Genomic DNA, 15,454 nt, shown 5'->3' on the forward strand with positions numbered 1-15,454 from the left:
CTTCGTAGCCGATGGTTACAATGACCCCTGTGTCTCAGGCTGATGTTTTGGGAGTTAAGGAGGAAATGGGAAGGTGACTTTTCAATGGACAGAGCCATTTCTCATTGGCAACCCAAGGAAGTTTGGGCAAATCATATGGAATTCCTCTCTGAGCACCTCGGAGACCTTGAGTCGCGAAAGCTCCCTTCATCCGCACTGCTCTGTTTCTGGGGCCGGTGTTGAGACAGTCGTGTGCAGCTATGTCTCACATCGAGACAACCTAGACAAGCATTCTTATTTTCACTGTAGACACGAAGAGACTGAAGATCAGAGGATGAGAAGCATTCCCAGGGTAATGTGACTGGACAAGGTATGATCCCACCACACCTGTTGGACTTCAAGTTCCTCATTATTAAAAACTCCTATACGAATTCTGACCTTCTAAAAGTAAAAAGATATAATTCCTTAAATTGAGTCCGATAAGTTGCTAGGTACGGTCTATTTTTTTTTTTTTTTAGGGTAGGAGGGATGAGATTTAAACAATTTTGACTACTTCGTACTAACAGGGAATGTCGTGGCATTAAGGAGAAATTAGAATACATTCCAGTGGCAGAAACTATGCCAAGTTCTACCTACTAGTAGGTACCTAGGCAGAAAGAACTGAGAATAATGAACTTGCAAACTGATAAAAGGTCGAAGGATAAACTCTGCAAACATGGAAACTGATGATATGCTATAAAAAGTCTTGAAATTCATTCTGCTAATAGGCTGTTACAAATATAGAAACACTTTTGAAATACTTGGGAAGATATTTATATTTTTATCAGTACTTTTTCACATTATGGATGCTATCAGTCTGTAACGTAGGCAGATTATTAGCAAAGTAATGATGACCAATCGACAGCAAATAAGTGTGTAATTATTACCTTCATGACTGTTTCTATTGCAGGGAACCAAGAGCTGAGCCACCGATCATGAAGGGGGTAAACGCGAGCGCCCCCCGGGAGTTCATCCTCTTGGGTTTCTCAGACCGACCATGGCTGGAGCTCCCACTCTTTGTGGTGTTCCTGGTTTCCTATGTCTTGACTATCTTTGGCAATCTGGCGATAATTGCCGTGTCTCATCTGGACCCCAAACTCCACACCCCCATGTACTTTTTCCTTACCAATCTGTCACTCCTGGACCTTTGCTACACCACAAGCACAGTTCCACAAATGCTGGTCAACATATGCAGCACCAGGAAGGTAATTAGTTATGGCGGCTGTGTGGCCCAGCTTTTCATTTTCCTGGCCTTGGGTTCCACTGAATGCCTTCTCCTGGCCGTCATGTCCTTGGATAGGTTTGTCGCTATCTGTCGGCCTCTCCATTACTCAGTCATCATGCACCAGAGGCTGTGCCTCCAGCTGGCGGCCGCGTCCTGGATTAGCGGCTTTGGCAACTCAGTGTTGCAGTCCACCTTGACCCTTCAGCTGCCGCTCTGTGGCCGTAAAGAAGTGGATCACTTCTTCTGTGAAGTCCCTGCTCTGCTCAAGTTGTCCTGTGTGGACACAACAGCAAACGAGGCTGAACTATTCTTTATCAGTGTGCTATTTCTTTTACTACCCCTGACCCTCATCCTCGTATCGTATGCTTTTATTGCCCGAGCAGTGTTGAGAATCCAGTCTGCGGAAGGTAGACGAAAGGCATTTGGGACGTGTGGCTCCCATCTAATTGTGGTGTCACTCTTCTATGGCACTGCTATCTCCATGTACCTGCAACCACCATCCCCCAACTCCAAGGACCGGGGCAAGATGGTGTCCCTCTTCTATGGGATCATCGCACCCATGCTGAACCCCCTTATATACACACTTAGGAATAAAGATGTAAAGGGAGCATTTAAGAGGGTGATTGGGTGGGTCTTCTTAATCAAGAAATAGGAATGCCCGAATGATAAGCCTTCCTGGATTGTTCTCAACGCGGGGCTTGAACTCATGACGCCAAGATCATGACCCGCGCTGAGATCAAGAGTCAGATGCTTAACCAACTGAGCCACCCGGGTGCCCCTCAAATGGTAGGCCTTCTTAAAGACTTGAGGTTTATGTGTTTTAATAATTTAATTGTCTCTAAATTGCTTTATTCTCACTACTCTTAGAACTATTATGGTGCTCTCCCTCAAATACAATGCCATAGATAGAAAATTGCATTTATGTTGTACTTTCTATATATATACTCACTGTACAAGTGCCACTAACTGGTCTGTTATGATCCCCTAAAATAGCATAACCTTAAAATATTTAGCATCCTAAGCTTGATACCCCTGGTTTGTATGCTTGGGGAAGAATTAGACTTCTGTGAGACTAGAATAAAAGCTTAGTAAACAAAACATTTTTATACACATGCAAATACCTTCATACACACTCAGCTCCCACACTCAACCCACACTCAGCCCGAATACACCCACCCACACTCAACCCATGCTTCACAGGAAATTTAACAGAAGTCCATAAAACCATTCAAAGCCCCCTCCTCTTGACTGTAGATATAAGGTTCATAGCCCTGGCTTAAATTATTAACACTCTTCCCACATCAACATAATCCTAAAATGCTCGATGGTATTCCTTCCAGTTTTACTGCACCTTCTATTCCCCCGCTTCTACACTCACCCCTTCTGAAGTGTCCTACTCTATTCTGTCAACTGTAGCTACATTTTACACCTGAAGCAAATGTTTTTTGATGAAAAGTTTTTTCATGATCATCCTACTACCTATATGATCTTTCTCTTTTTAAACCCTGAGGCACTTAATCTAAATCATGAAAATATGAGCACAGCATGTAATAACATTCATGACTTATTTGATGCACTTTTCCTCAAGCAAGAAGCAAAGCTTATGAATTCCATGTTAGTTCCCTTGAGGTGGCTGTAATCTGTGCTAATTCCGTATGGCCCTCAGAGATCACCACAGTGTTGAGGAAAATACTTAGACCCTGTGAGGTGGTTATTTGGTTATAATACAGCGTCACAATCTCATGATTGTCATACTGTCGTCATTTGAACTGCTTCCTCACTATCCTTCTTTTCCAATTTTTTTCTTCCACTAGGTATACCATACAAAGAGAAAAGACAACCAAGAAACACAATTAGCACATTTCTTAAGAGCTCCCAATAACAGCATCCATTTCTGTCTCAGTGTCATTCCAACACAACACGATGGTTCTTAAAGCTTCCACAAGTATCAGCACCGCCTGGAGGGCTTTAAAATCCCCCTGGTGGGGGGACACACCCAGCTGCCAGATTTTCTAAGGTCCGGGGGAGAGCGGGGCCTGGAAATTTGCATGTCTAATGATTGCCTAGGTAAGGACTACCAGGGGACCACACTTTAGAGACTGCTGGGCTAATATCTAAAGTGAAGATGTTTTGCTGAGTTCCTATCTTTTATCTCCATCAGTGAGAACTATAATTAAAAGGGCAAATGGAAGCAAAACACTAAGAGAATAGATTGAAGTATGAGAAGACATTCCCCAGTGCAACGCATTCATATTTTGAAGTCCAAATAAATAATATACTGGACTACCAGAGATTAATTTTGATATGATCCCAAAGTCAGTGTCAGTAACCTTGAAGAATGATCAGGAAATAGCAGTGAAACCAGGGATGGAAATTGAGGTATTTCACATTTTTAAAACTGAGCCAGTGATTGATTCAATACGTGATATAATGGTTTTAAAGTGATTTATAACAAAATTCTACAAATATTTCACTATCGTTTTTGTGATTATTTAAAAAGTATATATTATATATTAAATACATATTAATATAAATATATGATAAATATATGACATGTTAATAAAAGTATATACTATATAAATAATTATTAATATTATTACTTGTTAATGTATGGTATACTTATTTTGATTATTTAATATATTATCTTATGTAGTATATTATTTTTAATGTAATATACTATTCAATGTATTTGGTATATTTTTTAATGTATTTAGTGTATGACTTAAAATATATATTATAAATAAGTAGAATCCATTCTGGATTTATTTAGCATAGCAAATACTAGACTACCTGTATCTTTTGTTAGGGATTGTTAGATGTGTGCCACCGATCTCGATTTCTGAGTAGAATGTGCACACTTCCCACAGTATTGCATAATATGGAGCAGTGATGACCAAGGTGGTAAAGCAATTCTATCTGCTCTTGTCTGTGGGATGACCGGGTTGTCCGTGGGGTGACCGGATTGTCCGTGGTGTGACGGGACTGTCCGTGCGGTGATGGGATTGTCCTTGGAGTGACTGGATTGTCCGTGGGGTGACAGGATCGTCCGTGGGGTGACCGGGTTGTCTGTGGGATGACCGGGTTGTCCGTGGGGTGACGGGACTGTCCGTGGGGTGATGGGATTGTCCGTGGGGTGACCAGGTTGTCCGTGGGGTGACGGGATTGTCCTTGGGGTGACGGGATCGTCCGTGGGGTGACCGGGTTGTCCGTGGGGTGACCGGGTTGTCCGTGGGGTGACGGGATTGTCCGTGGGGTGACCGGGTTGTCCGTGAGGTGACGGGATCGTCCTTGGGGTGACGGGATCGTCCGTGGGGTGACCGGGTTGTCCGTGGGGTGACGGGATTGCCCGTGGGGTGATGGGATCGTCCTTGGGGTGACGGGATTGTCCGTGGGGTGACCGGGTTGTCCGTGGGGTGACGGGATTGTCCGTGGGGTGACCGGGTTGTCTGTGGGGTGACCGGCTGGATGGGGGCGTGGCCGGGGCAGTGAAAGGATGCTCCTGAGGCAGAAGAAAAGACACAGAAGCTTACTGAGTACCCTGCGGGGGAGCGGTGGGCAGGACAGCAGAGCAGAGGCTGTGTGCCCGGAGGCGTTGGTGAGGGGCCACAGTCAGGGAGCTTGGGGGATGTGGGGGTTTTCCCTTTTTTGGTAACTGCCTGGTCTAACCAGCCCATTGGTTAGCTGGGGCCTGTGGCCCTTTCAGGGTGGGTCGTGTCACCAGCCTGTTTGCATTCAGCTGGGTCAGCTTGGGGTGGGGGGGAGGTGAGAGCTCCTTCCTGCAACAGTTGCTCTATCTCAATCGTTTTAGGCAACGAAAGGAAGGTGAAAGATTCTTCCTGAACCTTCTGTTTCTCAAAAATAATCAGTCTATGGGGCACCTGGGTGGCTCAGTCGGTTAAGCTTCCAACTTCAGCTCAGGTCATGATCTCACAGTCTGTGAGTTCGAGCCCTGCGTGGGGCTCTGTGCTGCCAGCTCCGAGCTTGGAACCTGCTTCGGATTCTGTGTCTCCCTCCCTCTCTGCCCCTACCCCTGCTCATGCTCTGTCTCTCTGTGTCTCAAAAATAAATAAAAACATTAACAAAAATTTGTTTAAAATTTAAAAATAACCAGTCTAAAATAATCCACATGCCAAAGAGACACTTTTGAGGGTGGCAAATTTTGCTCCCTCACACAGCCAAGAGAAACCAAAAACCTCGGGGAGGTAAGATTTGTATGTGTAATTTGGAAAGGGGAGAGAGACAAAAATAAACAAGGTAAGTGTGTGATAGGTTAAAGAAAAAAAAAACAAACAAACAGGAAAAAGCGTAGGGAGGTGGCGCACTTTTCCGGCATTCCTGAGAATGGGACATTTCAGCCGAGACCTGGGGCCATGAGGCCCGGGGCGGATGGTGGGTGGGGGGTGGGGGAGGGAGGGGGTTGGTCCGGACTGTAGATGCCCGAAGCTAGGGTGTGTTTGGTGTCAGAGGGGAGCGGTATTTGCCGCCCCAAAACATGCCTCTCAGGCGTAAGGATTATACTGAGCTGGGTTTTTGAAGAAAACAATTTTTTTCTCTTTGAAGTGTATCTATTTTGAGAGAGACAGCACAAGTGGGGGAGAGGGGGTCAGAGAGAGAGAGGATCCCAAGCAGGTTCCTGGGCGTCCGCGCAGAGCCCAATGCTGCGGGGCTTGATCCCACGAAACCGTGAGATCATGACCTGAGCTGAGATCAAGAGTCAGAGGCTTAACCAACTGAGCCATCCAGGCGGCCCGCGAGTTAGTGATTTTTAAGAAAGTGCAGCCACAGGAGAAGCTCTGAAAACTGAGTAAAAGTTACCCTTTTGTAAGAGACGTTCACATTCAGAAGGGACACCTGCATTTTTAAGTATGTCTCCCTCTCGTACCTTGAAGAGCCGGATGCCTAAATCTCTAGAAACATCAGTGGGGAAGGTACCGACTGCAGTCTGCCCCATAACCATGCCCTTGCTTACTGTACTTGGCCTGAAAAATCTGCCCTCACTGGCCTCCCTCCGCATCCCCAACATGGCTTAGGGCCCCAGGTGGACAGGTATTTAAGGTGGTGGCTTGAGCCATTTGGGGAGTTAGTCCGTTTTCCTGGGTGTCTCCCAAGATACAGGCGGTACACACATTATTGTTCGTTTTTCTCCGGCTAATCTTTTTATTATGCGGACGTCTCCACCAAGAGCCTAGGAAGACAGAGGCTGTGAAAATTAATGAAAGATCTGTTTTGAATGGAGACAGAGGCCAGCAGAGGGAGCGCGCCCAGCCCGCGGCCAACTGCAGCCAAAACGGGAAGACACCGATCTGGAGGTTGGATCCTGCTTTGGGACCCCAGCAAGAGGAAAAAACCCTTCCCCTCCCCCCACCCCCAGCAGCCCGGCCGAGGGGACCGTCACAACCCAGCCAATGAAGAGCCTGTACGCTTTCGGACCTCACTTTGCTCCAATGGACGCTTCGTTTATAACAACCTTCCCAAGTCCCCCCTGTCTTCTAGAAAACTGTGTTCTCCTTTGCTCTCTAGACTTGCTCTCGGCCTTGATTGTCCCAGATTGCAAGTCTCTGGCTATTGCCACGTGAACCCATTTTTGGCGGCAAAACAACTGGCAGTTTTATTTTTAAGGTTAACAGGGGAAAACGTATTTTTCCTCTGCTACACCTGTGACCGAAAGGGGTGAGGTGAAGTGGGTGAGGGAGAGAGGGGTGGGAGACAGATTGCAAGTAGAGGTGTGGGGGGGATCAGCGCATGTCACCCCAAAGTTTGCCAGATTAGCATATGGATTATTTTGAGCTGAAGGCAATTGAGACTTGACAGAGGCAGAAAGAAACCTTCGTGGAGCTCCCTGCTCTGACTAAACGCAGAAAATTCTGAGAAATGAGGACCATCGGAAATCCCTTCTCCGGGGGAATTTGACAGCCATGAGGAAGAAGGAAGGTCAGCACCCAGATGAGTGCGCATAAAACGAACTTTACTAAAATAACCCTTATCTAATATCAATTTCCCCATGTATTTCCTTCCTGCAATTTACCTCTCCTAGAAGCCAAACCCCTCTTCCCTCGGTCAGGTCACTTCTCTACAATTTTTCACCCTTTGTTACAACGGAATATCAGCTGCCGAGCCGAACTGCTTCCTTGGCATTTTCGTTCCTTTTCTGTGGAACCCCCACTCACATAAAGTTGAAAGTAAAACCTGTATGACTTTTCACCTGTTAATGTCTCTTGTCAATTTAATTGGCACATCCCAGCTACTGAACCTAAAAGGGTAGAGGAAAAGTTTTGTCCTCCCCTAAGGAAGGATGGGTCACTGTAGGGTTTGTCTTTTATGGTGGGTGAGAGGGTTTGAATGGAGGAGGGACAAAATCGACTATAATACAAACAAGACAGAAGCAGGGAGAGCAGTTAGTAGCATTGGCAATGACTTAGGGAAGAGATGTTGGTAGCAGGGACCAGAGTGTAAGGACAGAGGTGGTGAGCAGTGGTGAGATTCTGGGTGTTCAGCGATCAAATTTCAGCTGAATAAATTAAAAGATCTAATTAGTTTTATTAAATGATTCATGAATTGGGTAGCATCCCAGCTAGCAGGTACAGGGGAGCTCCACTGAGCTAAATGAAAGTTTTTTTGTTTGTTTTTTCAATATTTATTTATTCTGGGGAGAGAGCAAGCAGGGGAGGGGCAAAGGAACCATAACGGGCTCTGCACCGACGGGCTGACAGCAGTGACCCGACATGGGGCTCGAACTCACCAACCGGGAGCTCATGACTTGAAACCGGAGGCTCTACCGACAGAGCCACCCAAGTGCCCAATACAAGTTTTTAAAGGCAGAGAGAGGGCATAAAACAAAAAGAAAGAAAGAAAGGTATTGATTAGCAAAGAACGCGTTGTTTAAGCAAGGTTGCCCTCCTAAGGGGGAGTGGTCTCTCAGTAAATTCCCTAGTTCTGACCAGAAAATTCCATGTTGACTGGTCAAAGATTATATTCTTGGGGAGTGAAACTTGCGCTTAGGTTAGGGATTATTAAATCTTGGTCTCCTGACTCGGGGCTTTAAAATAAGTGATGCCAAAAAAACCAAAAACCTCAAAAAACTAAATGATGCCTCGTGGTGGTGGTGGTTTTTCAAACAATGTAATTGGCTCTTATATTAAGTGATTCATAAATTGGACAGCATGTTACCAGCAAGTAGAGGGGGCTCTGAGGAGGTGGACAAAATGGGAGGCTTTTACAGGAAGGAGGGGTGGGGCAAGTAAGTTATTGACAAAAGAAAAGATCGTTTCTGGCAAGGTCACTTTCTCTTAGGGGGCAAGGCAGAGGGTCCTGTCCTTTTACTTTGTCCTTTACAAATTACCTCCTTTTGCTTTGCAGGCTGGTGATGGAGATGACCTCACCGGTGCTCTCCAGAAAATTCCTGACTGACTGGGTGAGATTGTTTTTCCATTTTAACAGGATACTTTGAAGAGAGCTGATACTGTTTACTGATAGATTCGACACGGCCTGTAAGAGAGAGGAGTGACACATCATTCGTTTCCAGATACCCTTTTCTCACGTCCGTGGGAGTCGCGGGGAGGGGGAACAGAATGGGCCACGTCAAAATATGCCACTTTGACACACTGATATTTTTAAATTAAAGGTACCTGAGGACCAGGTAGTACACAAAGGTCTCTCTGGATCTGCCTCTCTCCCTGGAAACAGGAGACAAGTTCCCCATGTGACAGGTGCCATCCCTGTACCAGAAGCGCGGAAGGCATCCTTATCACCAGAAACGGAATTTAGGGCTGTAAGAAAACCACGGTTGAAGGATAGCAGAATAATCCATCCCAAAGTAAAATGATTTTTTTTTTTTTTTGAGAAAAAGCAGACCCAGAAGCTCTAAAAGCAGAGAAGATATCCTTTTGTTGAGGCAATTTACATTTATAACAGAAATCTCCATTTGGAGATTCGTCGTAAGGGGGACTCATCGTCCATACGAGTCCTCATAAGGGCGACTCCCTGTCTGCACCTGGAAGAGAAAGGTGACACTAAGTCACCGGAAACTCGGTGGGGAAGGCACCAGATTAAATCTGGACAACCACCTTCCCGTGGGTTGCCTAGTCCCCTCCTGTAAATGCCCCTCTCCCACCCTCACGCCCACATCTTTGTTTTTAGGGGAAGGTGGTGTTTAAGGGGGTGGCCCCGGGCCATTCCGGGGAGTTTTCCCGGGAGGGTCTCTCCCACGTATGCATAAGGCACACCTGTTGTGAAACGTGTTTGTTCTTCTCTTGTTCATCTCTTTTATGTGGGGGCTGGTCCTCAGCCACGAGCAATGAAGGGTAGAGGGAAGGTTATTTTTCCCTACAGAGGAAAGACCCCTACACAGTCTTCATCAATAGGGAAGATGAATACGTAATAATTAGTAATTAATACAATTATTATTAATAAATATTATATGCTGATATATAATATAATTAATACAATAATTAATAATGTGACATGCTTGCTAACTTTGTCTTGTCAGTGATTCACAAATTTATTGTTTCTTTGCCTGAAAGGCATAAAAGCTGCCTGCTTTGGTCACTTATTTGAGTCTTATATCTTTATGGTCTTATATTTTATATATTTAATTTATCTTACAATTTTATGTATAAAATTAACTTTTTTGCCTTCGGTGCATGTCTTATGTCAATCTAATTTTGAGGCCAGCTAAAGAGCCGGTGAGGTAAGGAGGGAAACGTACCCCCACCTACACCTGCATCCTGGCTCGTGCTGGTAGGAGACACAGGAACCCTCTTTCACTTCAGTGGAAGTTCTTGCTTTCAAGGTGACCAGGTCAACATGAATATGTGCCCATTTGGACCAAAGACAGTATAGCCAGGGGTGATGAGGGAGCATGAGGCAAGCTGAGGGTGATGAAGTTTTGGGGTGATGGGGGGTTCGTGGTGTCCAGAGCCGATGGCCGAGAAAGAATTCTTGAAGACCTCTTTGGTGCAAAGAGGTGATTTGATTACAGCGCGGGGACAGGACCTGCAGACAGGGAGGGCTGCACTGGAGTGGTAGGGGGGTGACCCCTTTATGGAGCCGGGGGAAGAGTCCAGAGGGAGTTTCCAAAGAGACTTTCACAAGCTCAAGACTTACTGGAGGCCCAGCTACGGTCAAGCTAAGGTTGTTTCTCCCTCTGGCAAAGCATTGACATAAGACAGTAGGGACTTCCCGGACTTCAGGCTATTGGTGGGGTTGCCTTTTTCTCGTAAACTGGTGGAGACTCTTATCCGTTCAACCGTTTGGTTTTTTGTCCTTATCTGTTTTGGGGTAGCCTGGAGTGTCCGGGGACTATCACACAGATCCCACCTTGAGGGTGGGGGTGCCCTGAGGCTGCACTCTGCCCTCAGGTGGCCCCGCGCTCCCTCATCAAGGGCAAAATCCCAGGGCCGCTCTTCCTGCCCCCGTGGGTCTCTTGCTTGATTTTAAGGAATTCAGGTTTATCTATACCCGGTTACAAATATCTCTTTGCCCCCTGCCCCCAGTCCAAGCTGAGGCCCTGAGCAGAAACCTGGAGAGGGTAGGGGTGGAAATGAATGCCTGAGCAGTATGTTCCCAAAGAAGGACCCCCTTCCAGGTAAAAGAGAGCTCATCCTAGGCCCAATACCTGAACTCAATCGCAAGTGCATGTGAGTATGCACAGGCCTCCAGGGAGAACGTTCACATGTTTCACGGCGTTCCTACAGGGGTCTGTGACTGTAGACTGTAAGGAAAGATGGTCAGGAACAGTAACCCAGGGCCCTTAACACAAAGGTGTGTTTACCTTGCGAGTTGGGCCCTTAAGTTCGTACTCGGAGTTGGCCGAATCTCCCAGAAAAAGAAAAAAGCTGCAGGAAAATCTGCTTCAGAGGAGAACTTCGGCACACCCGTCTGTGTCACGTGATTCTGATCCTATTTTTCAACTCTCTAACTGTCGATGACTGGTAGCAGTAGAAAACAAGTCGCGTCTGTGGACACGGGATGGATTCTGTCTGGTGACGGGACATTTTCCTTCTCCCCAGTCCGCTCCCCCTGCCCACTCCCACCGCCGAAAAGCCGGTTTTGACCCCGCCGACACATTCGGGTCACATTCGGGTCACTCTTCCTCACCTGTAAATGGCATCCCTTCTTTGACTTCTCTGAACGGGTAGTAACCCCTCATCAGTTATCTCAGGAAGGAGCTAAATGAAATCTTAAAAAACAAAAAAAAACCTTTCAAAAATTTTATATTCGTATGACAGTTATGATTTCACCTGGCCTTTTTGTTTGTTTTTTGGTTTTTGGAAATTACGTTTCATTGACACCTCTGTGCCCTAGACACTGAAGGGGTTTCTATGGCAACCGAAGGACGCGTTGCTTTTCTCCGTGGCGGCCAGCAGAGGGCACCACCGGGCCATCCCCACCGCCTTCCGAGAGGCCCACCGCGCTGCCCGCACCGCCTGCCGGGGGCGCGACCTCGCTGCCCCCACCGCGTCCCGAGGGTCCCACCCAGTGGCCGGAGGTCCCACCGCTCCGCCCCCGCCCGGCCGGCCTCCCGGTCGCGGAACTTGCAACGAAACTGAGGTTTTCCTGAAAAGAGGGGAAGAAGGGGCATCACCGGGTTCTAGTCAATAAGAACAGAGCACGAATCAAGGGAAAGAAATACACAGTTGTCGGTGTTGCGGCGCCGCGGCCATTTCTAGTGCTGGCGTTCACTCCCTGTCATCGGGCATTGGTGGTTCAGTGGTAGAATTCTCGCCTGCCACGCGGGAGGCCCGGGTTCGATTCCCGGCCAATGCAAGGAGCCCTGGGGGTTGTTTTTATCTCTTGGATCCTTTCTAATTATTTTTAAATCGCTCCCGTGCGTGCAAACGTAGGATGCCTCCCACGCTGGATTTTGGGGGGCTACTCGTACAGGGTGGGACTGTGACGTGCAGACTCGCTCCCGCTCAGATCAGCGCGGCAGGCGGGGCGCGACTGTTTTCCCGGCGGAATCATGAAATGTTTTGCATTCAGAATATTTGGGGTCAGTGCACCCTGGGCTCATTGTCCTTTCGGAAGCATGCATAATGAGCGAGCTTTAAAGGAAAAAACACAATTATCTCAAAATACAAAAGCTGGTGGCAGCCTTTGGAGGAAAATATAATAAAAGACCTTCCTAAAGCTTCTTGCGCCGTGCCGAGCAGAGTGGCGCAGCGGAAGCGTGCTGGGCCCATAACCCAGAGGTCGATGGATCGAAACCATCCTCTGCTAGCTGCTTTTTTTTATTAAAAACAAAACAAAACCCACAAAAAGCAGAGAACATAATTCCCCACCATCTCTAATGAAAGCTTTGGCAGGTTTTGGTAGGGGAATAATTTTGGAGACGAAAATAATCTACAAATCAAAAAGTTTCTAATTAAGCAATGTCAGGTGCCCCAGGTCAGAGAGGAGAGAATTCATTTTAACCATCATCTCTGTAAGGTCGCATATCTACCGACTACCATGTGGGAAGACCACAAGACTTTAGGTTTCGATTTCAAAAGAACCGTAAAGAGCTATTTTCAGTTTTGGAGATTTAGTTAAGGACAGTTTGGGGTATTTAAAATGACAACTGTCCCAACAATCTCTCCCCCACTGTTTTCCTCCTTAGCACGTGGCATGCCGTGTATTTTATAGTATATGTTTTCTCCCTCCTGGGATCTAAGTGCACAAGAATGGAGATTTTTGTCTGTTTTGGTGATTTGGTAAATATGTGAAAAGCTACAATTTCTAATACACCAAACACCAATATGTGACCTTTTTCTTCACCTTCTCTTACCTTTTAAAAAATTATGGAATACGAAAATGACCACACAAAATCGATCTATTATTTAACATTGTGGTATGTTCACTAGAAATCTCTTTTATATTTAAGGGGAGGGGGGGAAGCCCACACAAAACTGAAGCACTCTAACTTCACCTCAATCCTACCATCCTCTTACTCTGGGCAAGGCTACATGAATGTGATGTGCATCTCTCCCATTTTTTAAAAATAAATAATCTTTATTTGCAAAGAGTCTGGGAGCGACTCATATGAAGGCTTTTATTTAAATAGCACAATGCTTATTTTAAAAGATCAATCTGGTAAAATACCCAGAAAGATGTGGCTGTTGCTGCTGGGATGAATGGTGGATGGGACTCAAGCCTTCTGATTCCTCAAAGTGCTGGTCTTCAATCGTCGTCTTCACTGGATGGCTTTTAAGGCAGATTACAGAGATTTCCAAACTGCGGAATTTCCTTGTGTGGAGCCAGATTCTTCTTGTGGACCTGAGTGTCCATTTGATGAGCTTTGGGGGAAGACAAGAGACTGGGACCAGCTCACTTTTTCCCACCTTCCTTTCCACGTTCATCACCCGGAATCATGTGCATTTTATTAATGTCTACAACTGACAGTCTATCTCTATCAAGTCGTTAAATAGCCTAATCATTCAAAGGCAATCGAAGATGCACCCTCCAGCGGCCACATGACCTGGAGGCTGCCACAGTGCGCCACTGAAAGGCCACCCTGGTGTCCCCTTCATCCACTTCCAGGTAGCTGGTAATTTATTCTGACAGCTCATAATAATTTTATTAATATTCCCCTTTCCCTTTTTACTTCTCCACGTCAACATTTCATTCGCAGGCCTGCTTTTATCAGGAGGTACCAATTAGTGGAATACGAGCACCTAGACTTTAAGAAAGATACCCTTTTTGGTGCGGGAGAGACAAAGCCCCTTCTTTGCTACAGAGAGGGATGGATCCTGTAAGGCTTCATCAATGGACCTGGCCACCAACGTTTCTGATGAAAGGTTTTCAAAGACGTGGACTTCAGATCGTTCCTATGACCTGTGAAAGTAACATTTAAATTCTAAGTCTGCCAATAATTGTCTTTTTAACGATGTGCTGCCCCGGTAATAAGATGCTAGATCGAATCTCCTTGTCGCCCCAAGACCTTTCCCTTTGTGATATTTCTTTGATCAGAAGACAGTTTGGTTCTTATTTCTCCCATAGGCATGAAGGTAAAGTAAAATAAAAACATGAAGTAAAAGCAGTGACTCACTAGATAGTTGAATTAAACGGAATGTGAGAGTCTGTGTCTCACTTCAGTGGACAGCAGGAAGTAAGGGACTAAACGAGAAAGACGAGCTGGGTTCAGGGGAACAAGGGTGGGCCCTTTATGGAAGGGATTCACTCTAGGAAGGGGAGAGGTGGAGCTCCGGTTCGGATTCCCGGTGGCGCCTTCGGTCCTTCCCTTTCATTCCTCATAAGACAGGAGAGGCGGGGCCAGTCACTAAAGAAAAGACTGGACCAAAGAAAAGTAGATACAGGACAATATATCACGATAAGACAAACATAACATAATCCGATATGAATGGGTTTATTTAACCAGGTAACTATCAAATCCGCAATAAATAACTCCACCTTTCACCGCTTTTATTTCATTGCTGGTAGCAAGCTTAAAGAATTAAAAAATCTGTTAGCTTTTTATCCATTTATTTAATCGGCAGAGAGCAGCTGTTGAAAGCCTGCAGTGTGCAAGACCCTGGGCTCTGCCCACACCTTCCAGGTGAGGAATGGATTCTTTTCTGTGGAGGATGTAGGAAGCTGGGGAGATCTGGGAACTGGATCTGGGCTTTGGTGGCAGGGGATGTATAAGGGACAGCTTGTCATGGGCACAGGAATCTCTGCTAATGCCCAGAGATCTCCAACTGTGAGCTTAAGGGTTGTGAGCTTTAAGACGTTTTTTTTGTTTCACGCACACCATGTTAGGCATTTTTTATTAGTTGCCCGTATTGAAATTTTAGAATATTCCATATTCAAATGCATCTCATATCCTCTTGAAATTTGGAGAGACTCACTGTCCAGGGCTCGCAGCCCCTGCAGGGCAACAAGTAGTTGAAATCTACCGCATAGGCCTCACGTTCTTCAGGTCTCTGAAGTTCCCGCTGGTCCCCTTCATGGGCAGATGCTAGCTGGCATTATAGCATCCACAAGAGAACAGCGAAATGTGCCATTAAAACCGGGAAAATGACATTTGGTATGGAAGGTCCATGTGCTTCAAGAAAAAGAGCAAAGAGGGGCCCCTGGGCAGCTCAGTCGGTTAAGCCTCCAACTTCGGCTCAGGTCACGATCTCATGGTCTGTGAGTTCGAGCCCCGCGTCGGGCTCTGTGCCGACAGCTCAGAGCCTGGAGCCTGCTTTGGATTCTGTGTCTCCCCCTCTCTCTCTGCTCCTCCCCTGTTCATGC

The 15,454-nt window shown here is 46.3% G+C and overlaps 1 protein-coding gene, 1 long non-coding RNA gene and 2 other non-coding genes across 4 annotated transcripts; 3 read left to right on the top strand and 1 right to left on the bottom strand.

Moving 5' to 3' along the window:
- Positions 1-953: 953 nt before the first annotated feature.
- Positions 954-1,895, top strand: LOC101081981 (olfactory receptor 2B2). Its single transcript, XM_003985681.2, has one exon. The coding sequence runs from the start codon at positions 954-956 to the stop codon at positions 1,893-1,895; it is 942 nt and encodes a 313-aa protein (XP_003985730.2).
- Positions 1,896-8,339: 6,444 nt separating this feature from the next.
- LOC109500267 lies at positions 8,340-11,465 on the bottom strand. Its single transcript, XR_002157943.2, has 4 exons — positions 11,339-11,465; positions 11,013-11,196; positions 8,869-9,233; positions 8,340-8,728 (listed from the first exon to the last, which is right to left on the bottom strand). It is a non-coding gene; the product is annotated as an uncharacterized LOC109500267 (long non-coding RNA).
- A 471-nt stretch (positions 11,466-11,936) lies between these two features.
- TRNAG-GCC lies at positions 11,937-12,007 on the top strand. Its single transcript has one exon. It is a non-coding gene; the product is annotated as a tRNA-Gly (tRNA).
- Positions 12,008-12,388: 381 nt separating this feature from the next.
- TRNAM-CAU lies at positions 12,389-12,460 on the top strand. Its single transcript has one exon. It is a non-coding gene; the product is annotated as a tRNA-Met (tRNA).
- The last annotated feature ends 2,994 nt before the right edge of the window (positions 12,461-15,454 follow it).

Source organism: Felis catus, chromosome B2 (assembly GCF_018350175.1).
Source record: "Felis catus isolate Fca126 chromosome B2, F.catus_Fca126_mat1.0, whole genome shotgun sequence".
In the NCBI taxonomy this organism is placed as follows: Eukaryota; Metazoa; Chordata; class Mammalia; order Carnivora; family Felidae; genus Felis; species Felis catus.

Coding starts and splice junctions, on each gene's coding strand:
- LOC101081981 (XM_003985681.2), top strand. CDS start 954: ATGAAGGGGGTAAACGCGAGCGCCCCCCGGGAGTTCATCCTCTTGGGT.